At 37.5% G+C, this 17,805-nt stretch overlaps 1 protein-coding gene across 1 annotated transcript in view; it reads right to left on the reverse strand.

Moving 5' to 3' along the window:
* The window catches only part of Arhgap15 (Rho GTPase activating protein 15), a 620,277-nt gene that overhangs the window by 220,723 nt on the left and 381,749 nt on the right, over nt 1-17,805 (reverse strand). Inside the window, exon 10 of the mRNA XM_051184740.1 lies at nt 5,061-5,159. Within this exon, the coding sequence (XP_051040697.1) occupies nt 5,061-5,159 (99 nt within the window). The remainder of the gene's footprint in view (nt 1-5,060; nt 5,160-17,805) is intronic.

Here is a 17,805-nt window from a genome sequence, read left to right on the forward strand (position 1 = left end):
TTATTTTTATACCAAAGTACTCAGTAGGATCTGAGTGGACTGAGTGGTTTGCTGAATGAAGTTACAGAATATTAACAAGGAAAAGCCTCATATAGCTCAGCTGATCACCTAAATGATCATCATTCCTGTCACTTATACAATACTTTCTAGTATATACATATTCTACCTAATATGCACAGCAATGCGTTTATAGCAAATACTCATTTATTTGTTTTTATTACATGCTGTGGAGTTCTCTAAATCATAGAAATCCATTCATATTTCTCACATCATGGAACTATCAAATATGACCATATAAAAATTCATGTAGTTAAGGTGTCTGTCTCTCAAATTTCACATAATCTGAAGGAATTAAATAGCCAGTTAATGTATAACAATAATTTTAGCCATTATTTTTTCAACTTGTTACAATCTTACCCTAAGATAACTAATTGTTCAAAGTAAACATTCCACTCAGACCACAAAAGGAATCCATTATACAAACATATAATTCACAGTCATTTTTAGTGGGTTGTAAACAGTTTGGAATGAGTATAAAATGGGACAAAAATCAAAGTGAGCATTTTGAAATGAAAAAGTGTTTGCTACAAAAGGTCAGTCCCTTTGCTTGGCAAACTATGTAGAAAAGCCTGGGAAAATGCTGATCACACAAGCAATGAGGGGATTTTGGAGCCAACAGCCTCCTTGTTTCTTTAAACAGACATCGGAACCTATAACTGGATCCTGTCAAACAAACGACAGCAAAAAAATATAACAGCTGCCATGAAGTCAAGTTGAGAGATAAAGTTTTGGAGGCTAAGGACCTTCTCAGAAGTGGACTAAAGGTCTTTCTTAAGTCTTTAAGCAGTGTTATGGATCCCAGGGTATCTTCTGGGCACTAAGTCAAGTATGTAACTTGTGTTTCATTCCTGTCATAGCATTTTTGTGTTTGAGAAAAGAAAAAAAAATCCAGAAAGGGCAAACTTGTTGGTCAGAAACCACTGAAGCATTCTGAAAGCTATCTTGCATCTCAACTCATTGAATGTGGAAGACACAGGATCACATGCCACACACACACACACACACACACAGAGAGAGAGAGAGAGAGAGAGAGAGAGAGAGAGAGAGAGAGAGGGCTGATGCGATTGTTCATAGACTACGTGTGTGCTGCCAAGCCAAAACACTTGAGTTTGATCCTTGGGAATTACATAACAGAACCAACTCCTGAAACTTGTCTTCTCATTTCCACATTCGTGTTGTGGCATGTGTACTCAGGAACACATAGACACAAACACATACAGTGAATTTTAAAATTTTTGGTAAAAGCACATTATGTAAAATAGTCATTTTAAGCACATATTTCAGTGGTGTCAAGTATATTCAGATTACTGTGGTACAAATCTCTTGGTATCCTCTTAACATGGTTATGGGTCACAGTACCACAACCAGCAATTTTAAAGGAGAATGAGCTATCATAGCTTATTAAGGATAGTCAATGCCAACTCCATTTATATTAATTTAAAAATTCAATTTATTCCCTTGCATTCAAAAATTGTACTTGATGTACAAAAACATATGAAGGGTAGAATAATGTTCATTAATTTAGTAAACTCTCTCTATAAAAGAAGTCTTTGTCAAGGTCTATGCTTTGTTTTCCATTTAAAGCATGTCTTTTCACAGGTATAACATATGGCTGGCTTGTTCTACTATGACCACAAAATTGGTCAAGATAGTAGCTCTGTGAATAAAACAATTTTAAATTTCTTCTGGTCCTATGGGGAGGTCAAAACATAGAAGCATGTGTTTATGACTCAGAATTTGATCTATCATTTAAAGACACATATCTTAGTTTGCTTTTCTGATTTATGTAATGCTTTTCCTATCTTCTTATTCCTGCTCTTCCTCACAAAGCACTTATCATTGCTTGTGTTTTATCCAGTTTTTTTTAGCATCTCTCTCTTCTACAAGTTTAGTTTATAGCATGAAGAACAATACACATGTAGTGACTGCTTCTTCATTCATCAACATTCAATGTGTCTTTCAAGAAGAAACTCAAGCTGAGACATTCATTGGTTACTAGGACATTTCACAGTCTTCAACTATGAAAACAAGGCTGAGTGAATGAGCTTCAATCTGTAAATCAATGTGATTCTTTGTACAAAAATATATTAAGGGCTGCACAGATAATGGCAGAAATGGCAGAAGTGATTATACTCCAAATGGCTGGGGAGGACGACAAAGTCTAGTGGTCAAGAGTGTAGTGAATCAAATTGAGACAAGGGAATGTACCAGATAAGTTACTTGCCATTTGGTTTACAGGGTTACTTAACCATGTTTTCTAAGTTATGTACAAAAGTTGCTAAAAATTTAAATGTAAGTAGCGCCACTTAACCGAAGGTGAATGAATGAACAGCACAAGTTATTCTAGTCCTAGGTAGAACTTCCTGGGAGACCTCAGAAGCCAAGCATCATTCTGTCAGACTCAAGAAGCAAGAAAACTGAGAGGATGGAGAATCAATGCTGAGTTCACCTGCCCTACCATGCTTCATTTTATAATAAATATACAATAAGCATTTAAAAACACTGCTTGAGTTTTATAGACACCTTTTAAAAAAAAGAAATAAAAAGAGGAAAAATGAGGAAGGAGCCAAATTTTTTTTTTATAACAGCCAGAGTGCCCATGTTATGATCACAGAGGCCATTTCCCCAAGACTGGAAGAGTGAACACAGCTTCATTAAATGGACCTTTCCTAGAATGGACCCATAAGCATTTCCCATGACTGTGCAGTTGAGTTTCTTGGCTGGAGGAGCATCTGGCCATTAGAAGGAGTACTCCAGATATGCTGAGTCCCAGCCATGCTGAGAGACTTGGCACTTTCCTCTGCTACTTCCTAGTACCAACCTTGTATCAAATGTCATCAGAAGCCTGCATAAATATTGGACTTAGATTCACATAAATTATTTCTGTCCTGAGGTGCAATATGCCAAATTTTAGTAAAAACAACACTTTGAGTAAACAGAATTGGCATATAATTATAAGAATATTAATCCAACAAAATGATCATAGGAAAATATAATCAAAAGTACACACTTGTAAATCTTGCAATGATGCGAGACGTTTATCTTGTGCTTCTGACTTTTTATTGAACATTTCCATGGAGTTCCTTTAAGCTAACACTGCCAAAGTGCTTTGAATTTTCAGTTGCTTTGCAGAATTATAAAATGTCTTTGAGTTTCATTAGAATGCTCTGGAATTATTTTAATAATCATATGTGGGATTAGCAGCTGTTTAGTGCTGGCTCTACAAATTCATTTTGAGAGTAAACATTGGGACAATAAAATATAATGCTGTCATGATTTCTCCTGTCAGCAGAAACATCATATTACTTTATTAAAAATCACCATGAAAATGCCATGCACAGATACAATTCCTCTTTATAGACACTTTCTAGTCTACAATATTATGGTATCTGTACACTGCAAGGCTACATCAAGCAGGGATTTCATTTTGCCTTAGGTAGAGTCACAAATAGGGTGATATAAGCTATTCTTTCCATGTGCATACATCTTACTATGTATGGTTTCCCCCAATGGCCTATTTGGATTTTTGATATAATACAATAATGTTAATGCCATTGGCACTCAGTATTTAAACGTGAATGAAGATTTCTTGGAGATGTTGATAATTTAACTACTGGAAATAATAGTAACATTCTCAGTGATCCATTGTTTGCTTTAAGTATTTTTAAATAATATTTATTCCTAAGATAGGTACCTATAAATTAAATGAAATTGCAACATGCACTAAAAACACATTTCTCTCTAAATTCCAATCAGCTTCATTCCTCACAGACACTTCTGTTTATGCTTATTCCTCAGTAACTGTTTCCTGTTCTCTGTCCCCGCAACTCTTCTCCCTTAGTGTCAATGTGCTTTTTCCCCACAATCACTATCTTTATCTGTGTCTCTATGCAGCTCTTCCCCGCTTGTTATTCTCTCATCCCCTACTGATATGGGAATAATAGCATCCCAAGGCTGTCCTAACCGTATAATTAAAGTATGAATTTCTAGGAGTTAGAAATTGCATGCAGTTTTTATTATGTTTCTATAATAAAGCCAGGTAACACTGAGAGAATTAAAATGGCCTTTCCCGAGTAGAGGATTTGAAGATCCTTTTCCCTTTGGTTGTATTGTTTTGGGGGAATAGGTGTTGAAAATGAAAATAGGGTCACCCATTGCTTTTCTCTGTGAACACCTCTATGTTTCATATGATATATATTCCCCTAGATCCTGGAAATAATGTTGTAAACTTGTAACAGATGGTGATGAAGCTTCACATTTTTATTTTAATACATTTTTTTTTAAAGATTCTGCATTTACAGTGTGTGTCTTCCAGGAAAAATGACCTTGAATGAATGAAGTCATAGTTCGAAGGAAAAACACTCCACAGATAAACTAGCAAAGAAATGATGAGTCAATTGGGGTTTGTTTTGTTCTCTTCAGTGAGATGAAATAATTTCAGATGAAAAACAGAATGTTGAAACAGAGGAGTCAAAGGTCATCTTAACACTGGAGGTGTATCTGCTAATTGTTCCAGGAAACCCAGTTAGCTGTAATCTGTACTGAACAGAACCATGTGGAAGATGGTGTATTACTATCTGTGAGTAGAAACGCTGTTTACTTCACTTGGGTAATGCTGGGGGCTTACCAAAATTGTTCTGGCACATCTACCAGCATGAATGTTAGAGGGTTCTAACACTGCGAGTGCTGATATTTTATGAATGTTTTATCACTGGCTTGGAAACAAGAAGTTTGCAATTGATTCAACAGTATGTCAGACAGACAAAATATTAAAGAAAAAAAAAGAAAAAAGAAAAAACGAAAGAAAAAGAACATTAGTGAGAATCGTTAATGTCCCTATTGTAAAAGCAAACTGAAGCTAATAAGAAACTTGATCCTCTTAACCAATTAACAAACATCCAGTTTTAATTGCATGGTGTCCCAGGGAAATCAAGTGGCACTCTGAACTTGGGCCCTAGCTGTGCAGAGGACTAAGCAATGCTTCATATTTAGTTACCCACCTCTTTTTTCAACAGCTTCAATGCATTGCTTTACAAACCATGGAACTGTGGAATGTTCTCGTTCACACACTGTGTGCAGATGAGAGCCAAAAGTTTGGTCTGCAAACAAAACAAAGATGAGTTTCATTAAAATCCAAGTCTGCGTTGTTCTTTAATTTGATTCTGTTTCCATGGCCAATACTGAGGTCTTCATCTTGCATAGGAATTGATTTTTGCTTTAATTTCAAAGTGTCTAATGGCAGATGTAGAAAGATCATGTGTTCCTTTATGGGATAGAATCCTGATCTTGGGATAAGAAAACTAACATGGTCATTGATTAGGCACTGGTGAGGAGTGTCTAAGTGTGTTTGGAATCCTACATATTTTAGAGGTTTATCAGCATGTATCAAGAATACAGTTTGGTCAGTATATTTAAGGCATTCCTCTGCCTTGATAAGGCAGTAAAGTACTGTAAGAGGAATCTCTTAGCGTTTCTCCTGTCTTGAATGCTCACTGTCTTGTCAGATTTAAGTATTACCTTTGTGACAAGTCTCAGCTCAGAGCTTCCCTATGTCATCTTGGCTTTTCCATTGAAATAGACTCCTTGGACAGCAGTTCAGCTGTTCAGCACATGCTGTAGGCAACCAGGTTCATAGTCAAAATGGCAACATCAAATTAAACCAAAGTTCAACTGAGTTTAAGATACGTATTTGAGCGATTTAAAGAGTTTTTATTTGCTAGAGCCATGTCCTATGTGAATTTCTTTAAGCGGGTGGAAGAGACAATATTTCTCATACTTGTATTGTTAATATCCCTTTGTTTCAGTGGGCATTTCTTTGAACTGAAGCTGCTAAAAAAGGGGGGGGGGTGGGAACCTAGCCTTTCCTCTTGTTTAGAATAAGATAGATACTTCCTCGAACAGCATATCTGTGCTTGCAATTAATTGAACTGTGACTTGCACTTAAACTTTCTTATGGAGGTTCATTCATTGAAAATGACATTCTCCAGCTAGGGGTGCTATTGAGAAGTGATGGGATCAGTGGGGCTCTGATCCAATCAAAGGATGAGTTCATTAACAGATCCGTAATTGGATGGAGTCACTGGGAGGTTATGGCAACTAGACACTGGAGCCTGGTTGGAGGAAGTAGGGGCACAATTTTGGAAAGTACATCTCTTCTCTGGTTCCTCCCTGTTTCAGTCTTTCCTCCTTACTGCCATGCAGTGAGCAGTTGGCTCCATGATGTGACCCCCTGCTATGCCACACATTTCCCTTGTCACAATGCATTGTCAGCCCAAAGCACTGGATTCTTTTGAGTCTGCACTGGACCTATAAGTCAAAAGAACATTTTTCTTCCATAATTGACTTTCTCAGGTATTGAGTTCCATGGCAAGGAAAGTGAGTAATACAGAATATTCTCTCCAGTAAAAGAGTCTGAGTATCTGAATCATCTGTGTTATATTGTAGTTGCCAGTGCCTTGTACCATAGTAGGTACTCATAGACTGTCTTTTAAAAATAATTTAAAGATATGCACCATATAAAAGCCTTTAATACTAAGTGTACACAGACTTCAGGGGCTTTAATTCCATTCCTAGTATTGTGTAGCCATCGCATTACTCACTTCAAGAACTTATTTCAGTGGCAATACTATTTATTACTAGCAACTAGTACATGGTGAGTCCAAGAGTGTCCCATTTTGATCAGAATGAGGCCTGGTCCCTCTTGTAACTTCTCATGCTATACCTGATTTGTTCTCCACTAACAGCTTTACTTTCAGGACCTCTCTATGTCCATGGAAACTAGCCTTGTTGTCTGATTATCTCTTTCTAATTCCTTACAAATACTTTGTCCTTGGGGTTATGTTCTCATTATCCCCTCTGGATGGAACTCTGTTGCTACAGTCTTTGATCAAATATTATCTTCTTACTGTAGTCTTTTCCAGCCACCTCACAAAGTGTAGCCACTCAACTCCATTTTCTATGCTAGTATCTCTTCTTTATTTGGGGATGGGGCTTATCTCCACTTGAGATGTTAGACCTATATTGTCTGTATAGTTTGATTAACTTGCTTACAACTCAAATCCAGAAAGGTCAGAGTCAGGTCATATATTTACTGTGGATCTTCAAGACTCAGACAATATTTGTCACATTATAGAAGTTCACTAAACATGTTTTGAATTGTCAGTCAGTCGCAATATTGTAGAAAATATAAATATACAGAAATATAATCGTGCATAACAGAATGCTAAGTGCCCAAGTATTTTAATGATGTAAAAACTGAGATTTCAAGGAAGTTAGATTTTCATCTATTACTGAGGAAAATACGTTGGTGTGTGCTGCTAACAGCAACATGGAGGGAATCAAGTAAGGCATTAATAACACATCCTGATGTGGAAATATGTGTGTTTATACAAGAGACAGGAAGAAGATAAACCCCAAACCCAGATAGTATAAAGAAATGGCAAACAATTGTATCTGCTTTGAACACTTGATGAAGTAGCAGAGATTTGTTCCAAACGGTGAACATCCCTGTAATAAAGAGTGACATAAATATTACCTAAGAAAAATTGCCTAGGACTTCAGATCAAACATTTTAAGTTGGCTAGAGGTCATAGCCAGGGGAATTACTACAACATGTAAACCCGTTAGTAGGCTTCACTATTTAAGTCTGTTGCACAAATGTTGATTGATTCTTCTATCTGTACAGCAACAAAAAAGGTGCTGTAAGTTGTGAATAATCCTGGGATTTTTCTAACATTGTAAGATTGATATAGCAGGTATTATAAAATATTTTTGAGTCAGAGAATGCTGCCCTTCCATATAAACAGGGGTATACCTTTCAATGCCTTCCAGAGAAGGGAGAGATGGAGAGACAGAGACAGAATTACTTTGAACAGCAGTCATTAAAGGAAAATAGTTGCAGTCATGAGGTGAATGTTAAATTTCCAATAGAGTTTTGTTTTGTTTTGTTTTTCATGTGGATATAAAAGAAGGAGGGAAACTTTAAGATATTGTCTCTTTAACCTGTCTGGTAAAGACAATCATGAGTGCCTATTCTGTAGTATAATATCCTTAGAATCTCCCACATAAGTATTAAGATGCCACACCCTCTTCATCCTTTAAAAGTGCCCGGTGTAAGATATTGACACACATGCAAAGGAGAACATGTGATCATGAAATATGCTGTATGTGGGGTAGTAAAAGTGCATTATGGGAGCATATAGGAAAGGGAAAGACAAGCCTTATCCATTGACAACTTCCCAGGGAAGAGGCAAATCCTCACATGTAAGTAGGACTTGAGTACAAAGCCAAGGGAGGAGCACACAAGCATTTGAAGAGATGGAGGACACAAAGTGCCAAAACTTTTGAGAAAGACAGTGTGACTTAGAGTACCTCATTCAGGAGAAACTTCATGACTTATTGAAATCTTGATGAATTAAGCTTTAAAAGGAAATGAAGATTGTATTATGAAGTATCTTATATTTTGTCAACTAGGTTCAGTTATTTGACAAATAATGGTCTCCTATAAATAAGTCTTTCCTTTGTAAGTTCCTTTCTTGTTCTTAGAATTCACTCAGCCTGGCCAAATGGTTCAATAGGTAATGGCACTTGCTGCCAACCAACTTAAATAAAATCCCTCTAATACACAGGGTGGAAGAAGGCAACAGCTCCTGAAAATTGTCTTCTGACCTCTTCACAACAAAAATAGCATGCAGACACCTACACATATACATAACATACATATTCATGTGCACACAAAATCCATCAATATAAATGTAAAAGAATTCATAAGTTGTAACCCAAGAAGGATCTCGATTGAAGTCCACATCCCTATATCTCTAGATGATGGGATGGTCTGGATAAGAAACAGACTTGGGGTATGTCTAGAGATTTTGCTTTCTTACCCTATGAAAAGATTGTAGAAAAGGAGATACTTTCTTTTGCTTGTTTCCACTTACAGCATCACCTTGTTGTAGTGCTTGGATCAACGGGAACATCCCTGTCACTAGGAGACAAGCTTGCTTTATAACGAAATCAATGAACATGCTATATAGCAACCAAGAGGCACTTCCTTAGATTTCTTACATGCCACTATTTTAGACAGATCGTCTATTACTTCAGTCAGAATTATCCTAACCAATATGGAGTAACATTAGCAGATTTCTGGGCTTTTATACTTAAGTGTTTGTTATAACCATAGTTCTGCTTGAGGAAGTCTGTTTCATGGTAGGCAAAGAGCATGGAGACACAGAAAAGGGTGGTTGGTTAGACACAAGGGTCTTTGCTAAATAGGCCATGCAGAGTCTGGGAAGGATGTTGTGAATACTAAGATAGGATAAGGGTGTAAACTTCTTGCTCCCAGTGTCTGTGTTTTTGGAGTTAGAGTGTGGATTTATTTCCCCTACCATGTAGCCACAAGGTTCCATTCATTGGCATAAACAGCATTTATTTCTTTTCAGGAGCTTGATCTGCAGTTGGCTTAGCATGGTGGGATGTGGACAGAATGTATCAGTTCAATTCTAGACAAAAGCCTTAGAGAGAACATTGTAGCCTTCTATCCACTTAGGCACCTCTGTATTGTTGCTCACAGAAATCTTCCTTAGCTAGCTACTGTCCTGTCAGCCTGGGCTTACATGTATGCTATCAGACCAGGCTAACATGTATGGCCAGACTGGAACTAAGTCTGGAAGACTAAGTAGACAGCATATTAAAGCAGTCCTGCCAAGCCAGGCCTGTTCCAGGTCACGCACCCATTGTAGAACAGTTATATGCTGCAAAGTTTTATTATTCAGCAATATCTCACTGATTCAACTTCAACTGGACTTCAGGTTTATGGTGACATGAAGTTTAACCTGGGATGTCAGACTGGAAAGAAAATGACTCAACAACAAAACCATAAAAATTTCCACAACATAAGGAAATGTACACCCAGTTTAATTCAGGGTATGGAGAGGTCCCAAATTACGTGTTTATATCTTACAAAGTATTATAACATTTCTAATTCTGTGTTTTCAATTCTACCCAACTTAATCCAGTAAATGTCAGTGAACATCTAGAATATGCTGAGTAGTGTGAAAAATGCAAAGTTTCATTTATTTATTTATTCATTCATTCATCATTCATTCATTATCTACTACATACTAGATAGAAACCAAACTGGGACTGTCTATAGCTTAATATATGCTTCCTACAGGACTAATAGTAGTTACAACAAAGCATAATTTGTGCTGTTACAGGGAACACTCATTGTTATTTACTATGTTGAAAATATCTTATCTTAGGCTTTCCATTACAAGAGGTTAGCCCTTGTCACATACACAAGTGAACAAAACTAAACATACTTAGTCAATTAAATATATATGTATATTTATGTATTTACACATATATATATATATATATATATATATATAATTATTAGTTACTTTTCTGTTGCTGTGATAACATACCATGAATATAGCAACTGAAAGAAGGGAAAATTTTATTTGGTCTTAAGTTTCAGAGGCTTCAAGTTCATGATGGCATGGACAGCTTGGCAACAAATCACAGGCAAGTAGGAAGACAGAGTGGCATGGTGACTGGGGGTGCTGGGAGCTGAGAACTCACGTCTTGAATCTCAAGAATAAAGCAGACACAGCAACTGGAAATGGCAAGAACAACTAAACTCTACTTATGCCAACAAGGCTCTATCTCCCCAAAGTTCCCCCCGCAAAATGCCACTACCTGTAGATCGCCTGTTCATATATATGAGCTAATGGGAGGCATCATCATTCAAACTTCCACAAGAAATAAAAAAAAAAAAAAAAAAAAAAAAAAAAACTGAAAAAGAGATCATTACTTAGGAGGTTTGGGCAGGAAGAGGACAGAATTGGAATGCTCATAGCAGTACTCATGTATGAAATCTTTAAAAAAATCTGTTAAAAATTAAAAAAGAAAATATCTTATATTAAAGATTGTCTTTCAGGGCTTGCCAACACAATTCTTTGTGGAGTGCCATTTGCTTCTATGCTTGTGTGCTGACTGGGCACCATGACTTGAGGTTGTTGCTCAGCACTGCAAGAGAGTCTTGAACTACACAGACAAGACATGCTTTGAGTAGTTTCCACTAACTATAAATTGCTTTTCCCTATTGTAAAGCTGAAAATATACAGTGAACTATTACAAATTGGGGTCCATTTGTATGTTCTGTATATTTAACCCATTGATTAATTTTCATTGTGTTGATGGTAGATACGATTATGCTACTAAATTTACAGAAAAGAAAAGGGGGTCAAAGGTACTGAACAGTTGTTCATGGTTACAAAGAATTGGGCTCTGAGTTTCCAAAGATGAAAATGAATCAGAAGTGAAGAGACTCATGACCCAGTGGGTATGGGAAGCAGACAGAAGTTGTAACAAAGTTCACCAGTCAATGCCAACCTCTGGATTTCTGTTTTTCAGTTGATAAGAGATTGGAGAACAGAGATGGGAACTTGAAAGTGAAGTTAAGGATTTCAGATGCATCAGAAGGGTGCTGGAGACAAACATGAGAAGCTATCTTTGGGTTTTTATAACTCCTATGACATGGATTATAAAGAGAGTGGTCTTAGGAGAGTAATAACACTGAAAATCAGATTGCTGTGGTCAAGTTTTATAAATAAAATTAGGAATGAGTTACCTAGACTGTAGGGAGCCGTCCCTGCATTCTCCATTACAATGGCGCCTGCATCCGGCAGGCACTGAATGGTAAACAAGCTAGTGCACAGGCGCTGGGTAACTTTCCATGGGCTCTGCCTCTCCTGTGGCGTCATATGGGCCGATGGGCTGCAGCCAATCAGGAGGTGACACGTCCGAGGCGAAGGTTGTAAACCTATATAAGGGTTGGGTTTTGGATGTTTGGTGTCTCCGCTCTGTAAGCTTATGCTCTCCCTCTCAAGATGCATTAAAGCTTTACTGCAGAAGGATCCTGAGTGTGCCGTGTCGTTCTTGCTGGTGAGATGGTAGCGCGGGACACTAGACAAGGATATAGGACTTGTTGTCTGGCTCGGGGTAAATAGGAGAGAAATCAATTGCAGGATATTAATCATTGCTGAGTGGGGGAGGAAATGCACTACTGACTATCTTGGGCACTCTTGCTGGAGTGGAAGAATTGTATTACAACTTACTGAGAGATCCAAATGGGATATTCACTTTATCTCCTTCTGTGGCACTGACCACGCCCATTGGGGGGTCGAGCCAGGGGTGGAAGTGACCTGTGGAAGGAGGTCTGAGGAGGAGCTGGGAATGTTCTCTTGCTGGCCAGACACAGAGAGGAGAGCATCCAGTGGAACTTGCTGGTGTTCATCTGTCTAGGTTGTAAGTTATTTCTCCCTGAATAAACATCTATTCGGCCTATTTGTTTATCCTGATCTTTATTAAACTGCAATATTCCATAGAATATCTATCCTTCTCCTATTGCCAATAAAGCCCTAGGAAAAAAAACAAAACAGTGTCCCAAAACCTAAATACTTTAAATTTCACTGAACTGTTTGAGTTCCGTAGTTATTAGAAAAGGTAATATGTTAAGTATTACTTCTATCCTTTCCTAAGATTTACTGTCTCACAGAATCCAACAAAGCCCAAGGCTGTCTTGTGGATCAAACTAGGGCCTCCTTTAAGAAACTGAAAATCCAGATACAGAGAGATGGTGGACAGTATTGTTTGTACAGAACTGAATAGTGAGGTTGCCTAGATTTAGACATTGAGGAGTACACAGCCTCTTCTGAGTGGCTGTATGGGATGAATGGGTAAACAGAGCAAATATAATTTGAAGAATTTGGCTAATAGAACAGATTAATCAGGAAGTAGTTTGGAAAGAACAACGCCCAAATTCCCAAATATTGTCTATAAATATTTGTTTTCATTTAAATGGACTTTGTTATATAAAATAAATTAAAAAAAAAAAGAACAGATTAAACTAAGTTCTGCAAAATCCCAGTCTCAGCAACTATGTCCATTCCATGGCACCCAGGCTTCCCTCCTATTTTTCTTGATGGCATTCCTTCAAGATGTTTTCTGTGTGTTACCATTATAAATGTGACTACATCATAGACATAGCACTTCCCATGATACTGCAAGTGAGAAGGTACAATTACAATAAGAAAGGCCAAAAAAGACAAAATAATTCAGGAGCCATCCTTTCAGAGGGTACTGGTCAAGAAGCACATTGTATACATCAATTCTTTCTGGAAAGACACACAGGAGAATTTGGGCAAAAGTGAAAGATAACCCTGAATGAGAAATCTGAAACTCTTCAACATTTTGTGCTCCTGGGTCCAGTCATACCCCATACATTCATATCCTAGAACTAGTCAGTTATGTAATCAGACCAATTTCATTATTACATATGTAGGTTATAAAACTTTCTATGAATTACAACTAGAAAATCTTCAGCAGGACATTAGCCTTCACCATAAACAATGAATACTCATCACAGAGGGTTGATGAAACAACTTCACAAAGTGAGAAATTTTATCAAAGACAGGATGTCCTAGAGATTGATTTAAAATGATGTCATCACATCAAAGGATGGATTTAGAATTGCCTCCCATCTGCAGATTATGATCAAATCCAGCGTTTGATATATCAAGGAGGACCTTTACATTACAATAAAGCATTTGACTCTGTCTTAAAATAGCATAGACAAGGGGGAGGGAAAGAGAAGAAATGTTGTTTCCTTGGCAAGCTTACATGATCAGCTTTGCCCCTAACCTCCATGGTTGTTGCTTGGCATACCATTAAGGATTATTTCTGCCTTCCTCCTCCTTACAGATACTCAAAAATGGGAGCCTTCCCAAAACCCCAAGTTCCTAGCTCCCCACCTACATTCCCATCTGTGGGCCACTGCTAATCTTTGCTTCCTGTCTTAACAATTTTTGTTTTGTATTTAGAAAAGGCCTCTTGCCTGAGGTGTCAATATTTTTGGAATCCTCTGCAAACGTCTCTGGCCTTGGCAAGTGTGAGCATTCTATCTCTACTCCACTGCTGCGGCATTTATACCAAGGGTGGCAGGCAACACATTGTTTGGAGAAAATCCATTTTCTGTGATTTTTTTTTTTCATTGAAAGCATCTTTGGGTGAGAAAAATAAATAGACCTTCCACATGACTGCACTTATAAATCATGTTGTTTACATAATGAATTAGAGTTTAGCTAGAGAATAGTGCATTTTAATCTTTCACTTCTCAAACTTTTGACCAATTTAGTTAGTTTATCAGCATAAGCAGGTTAAGTCTCCAAGGCTACAAGTTAGCTCCATTCTCTCTTCCTTACTGCTGAGTACTATTTTTGAAAAATTATGGAAAAAACACCCAGTAATGGGATCCTTGTCAATTAGATTCCAAATGAATCAAAACTATGAGGAAAGCTACTCAATACATGCAGTTAAATGTTCAAATAATGTGGCAGTGTTACTATTATTTACCTAGAAGACAGTCTCTACAAACTTTCAAAATGATTTTCTGTTTTCAGGAGGGCAAGCCACCACAGCACAGAGGATGACACACTGTGACAAATAGAGAGGGAGACAGAAAGTGGTAACAGCAAGCCAGATTGCCCAACTCAGAAGCAAAGCAGATGATGACCCTGGAAATGACGTGTATTTATAGAGGTGATCAGCTGCCAGCAATTGAGAAGCACACAACACTGTGGTTTATATTAAGAAAATTGATGTTTATCTAAAAGATTGAAGAGTAGAGACGGAAGGAATACAATGAATATAGTCTGGAGACTAGGCTTGGACATGCTTTGAAATCAAAATGCTGAAGAGATCACGAACCTTGAAGCTAGAGAAACACCATGTTTATACACCAGTATCAAGACTAGTTTGAGTATAGAGAATTCAAATTGTTAATTACATTAGTTTCGGTAAAGGACGCCTCAGTGACTGAGATCATGCAATGAAATATGTACAAGGAAATAAAACATGCAGCCTTCTTTGCTTTCATAGGTCACATCCACTCTGAATTTTTCTCCCACCAAACTGCCACATACAGGCAGATGATTTTCAATTCTGTTATAAGGGAGATGCAGGGAATAAAGGAGGTGCAAATAATATTGCTATCATGTAATTTCAGTAGTTTAAAATGAATTTTTTATTTCAATTTCCTTCATTTTGAGATTATAGTATAATTACTACATTACTCCCTTTCCTTTTCTCCCTCCACACCTTTCCATGTACCTTGCTATTTTTCAAATTCATGGCCTCCTTTTAAATTAATTGTTATTACATGCATAAATGTATGTGTATGTACCTATATCTTTCTAAATATAAGCTACTAAGTCTGTATAAGATTCCTTGTATGTATGCTTTTAGGGCTGACTACTTGGTACTACATAACTGATTGGTGTGCTCTTCCCTGGAAAACACTATTCCTCCTACTCTCAGAACTGCTTAGTTGCCTGTAGCTCTTCATGTCCTGTTGAGTCCTTGAGAACTTTACCCATTGCACTTTGGCATGCCTATTGGTGACATTACTGTTAAGCTCATATTTTGGAAGTCACTGTCCATTTTTTTAATCTTTCTGCTCAGTTCTTACAACTGTTCCATGTTTTTTTTTTCTCTCCAAACACAATACAAAATGCTAACATAGCAGTCAGAACTGTTTCTAAACTTTACTGAGATGTTATAGAGTGGTGGGTGATTTGAGTGAATGCTTGAGTGGAGTCTGTTTGCATGGAATGCAGACATCTGTCTAGTGCTGAAAGATGATTGTACTATCATATATCTCCTCAATGCTTCAGAAAGTGCTTAAGCTTCTTGTGAATCTCCATGGCTTTGGTAAAAGTAAAAGCTACTGTTTTTTAGTGTATAGATGTAAAACATTGAGCTGATTTTCTGCTGAACCTGTAACATACAGTAAATCTTTTATTGTCTTATGACTTTTTGACCCAAGAGGCAAATACAAGAGGAAAAAAATTGATGCCTTCAACTTTTAAGCATTTTAGATTGTAAATAAGCAGGCATTGCAACCTGCTGCCATTTGTTCATTCTACTTCTTTTAATTTCAATAAACCAGACAATTGTACAGTGTATAGCTGAGCAACAGCATTCACTATGGGAAGCTTGACCTGGGCATTTGACTGTAAAATTCAGAGATTGCTAGTCTGGTATATAGGCCAAGAATCTTCAGATTAAATTTGGGGATGGACAGCTGGCTGTGGCGGCTGTAGCACTCTTAGACAACAGCAGACCAAGGGTGAGTTTCAGTAAAATCTAGCTGCCAACAAGATGGAAATGCCTTGTTCTTTCCTGTATTTTCTATGCTTGTCTTCTTCCTTCCTCTTTTAGGCTTCTAGTGGTGTCTACATCCTATAAACCCATGGTGGTACCCTTGTATGAGGTCCCTGATTATTTAAAGTTCCATGGAATTAGATCCCAACTGTGTTTTTCTTTGAGTGGTGAAGTATGTCCTTCTAAGAATGAGTTCAGCAGCCAGGAGGACATTTATATCTTCAACCCTCCAACCTAATAGGACAGTGAGCAAAGATTTCTATTTGTTTTAGACAGTAACTTTATCTTATACTTTCTTCTTCTGCTTGCTCAAAATAGTTGCCTGTCTATACACACACACACCAGAGCATAATAGCAGAGAGAATGGTATACTTTTATGGAAAACATTTTTTCACACAGTATATAATTTTCATCCATTTAACATGTCCATTCAAGATCTTTTTACAATGTTTCTTGGTTGGAATGGTAAAAAGTTTCCATCATTATACAGCTTATTTACGTAAGTGGAGAAAGGAAAACATAAGCCCATTAGTACATAATATGAAGTCAGAAGTAGATAAACATAGGCAGAGCTGATGGCATAGCCAGGGAAGGCATCTCTAAATCAATGCCATTTTGAGAGAACTGAGCAACATAAGAACACAGGCAAACAGAAAGCACACAAAGCTACTGGAGAAGACTGTGGGATTAGAGGGTTGGGTGGCTGAAACGGGGTCACCAGGAAGCAGTGCAGTATTTGATGAAAGTGAAAAGAAAGCCTGAAGGCCAAACAGGTAGAAACAGACAGGTTATAGGAGGACACTAAACTTAACTTTAAATATAGTTTTATGCTGTGGGTGTGGGTGTGTGTGTGACATGGTATGATTTACATCTCTAAACGAACCTTTGGAGCAGTTGGTGTGTAGCAACTAAATTTAAGAGGGTCAAGCAGAGAAGCAGAAAGACCAGGCAAAGGACTGGTGAAATATTCCCAAGATAAAAGATGGTACTTGGATAAGAATGGTAATAACGGAAGTGACTAAAAGTGGTTTAATTTAGAATATATTTTTAGGCAGGATTTGCTGATGGAAGTGAAAGAGACAAAGTTAGAGTGGAGGGTGACTCCAGCTGGCACATGGCTCTGGTATTTCCTGAAATAGAGAACACGTGGGAGCCAGGGAATCAAGGGTTGCTCTGGATAAATTTGAGATGTCTACCAAGCACCCAAGAAGATGTCAAATAGACATTTGAATATGCAAGTCTGGAGTGTGAGGCTGAAGTTTTAAGTTTGGAGAATATCAACCTATAGATGGAATTAGAAGTCACAGGGATGGAATGTTTTAGCCCCAGAATGTTTGAATGGTGTCCAATATTTGGAGAATAAGAATAGAGAAAAGAAAGCCAAGGAATGAGGATGAAGAGAAGACAAGACCCACCAAAGAGGTGTTCACTGGCCCAAGTTTTACCATGAAGGAATAGGAAACTGTAAACTAACAATGACACTAAGCTCAGGCGTCCATGTCTCACTTCTTTCTTTCTTAG

Source organism: Phodopus roborovskii, unplaced genomic scaffold (assembly GCF_943737965.1).
Source record: "Phodopus roborovskii unplaced genomic scaffold, PHOROB, whole genome shotgun sequence".
NCBI classification, from domain to species: domain Eukaryota; kingdom Metazoa; phylum Chordata; class Mammalia; order Rodentia; family Cricetidae; genus Phodopus; species Phodopus roborovskii.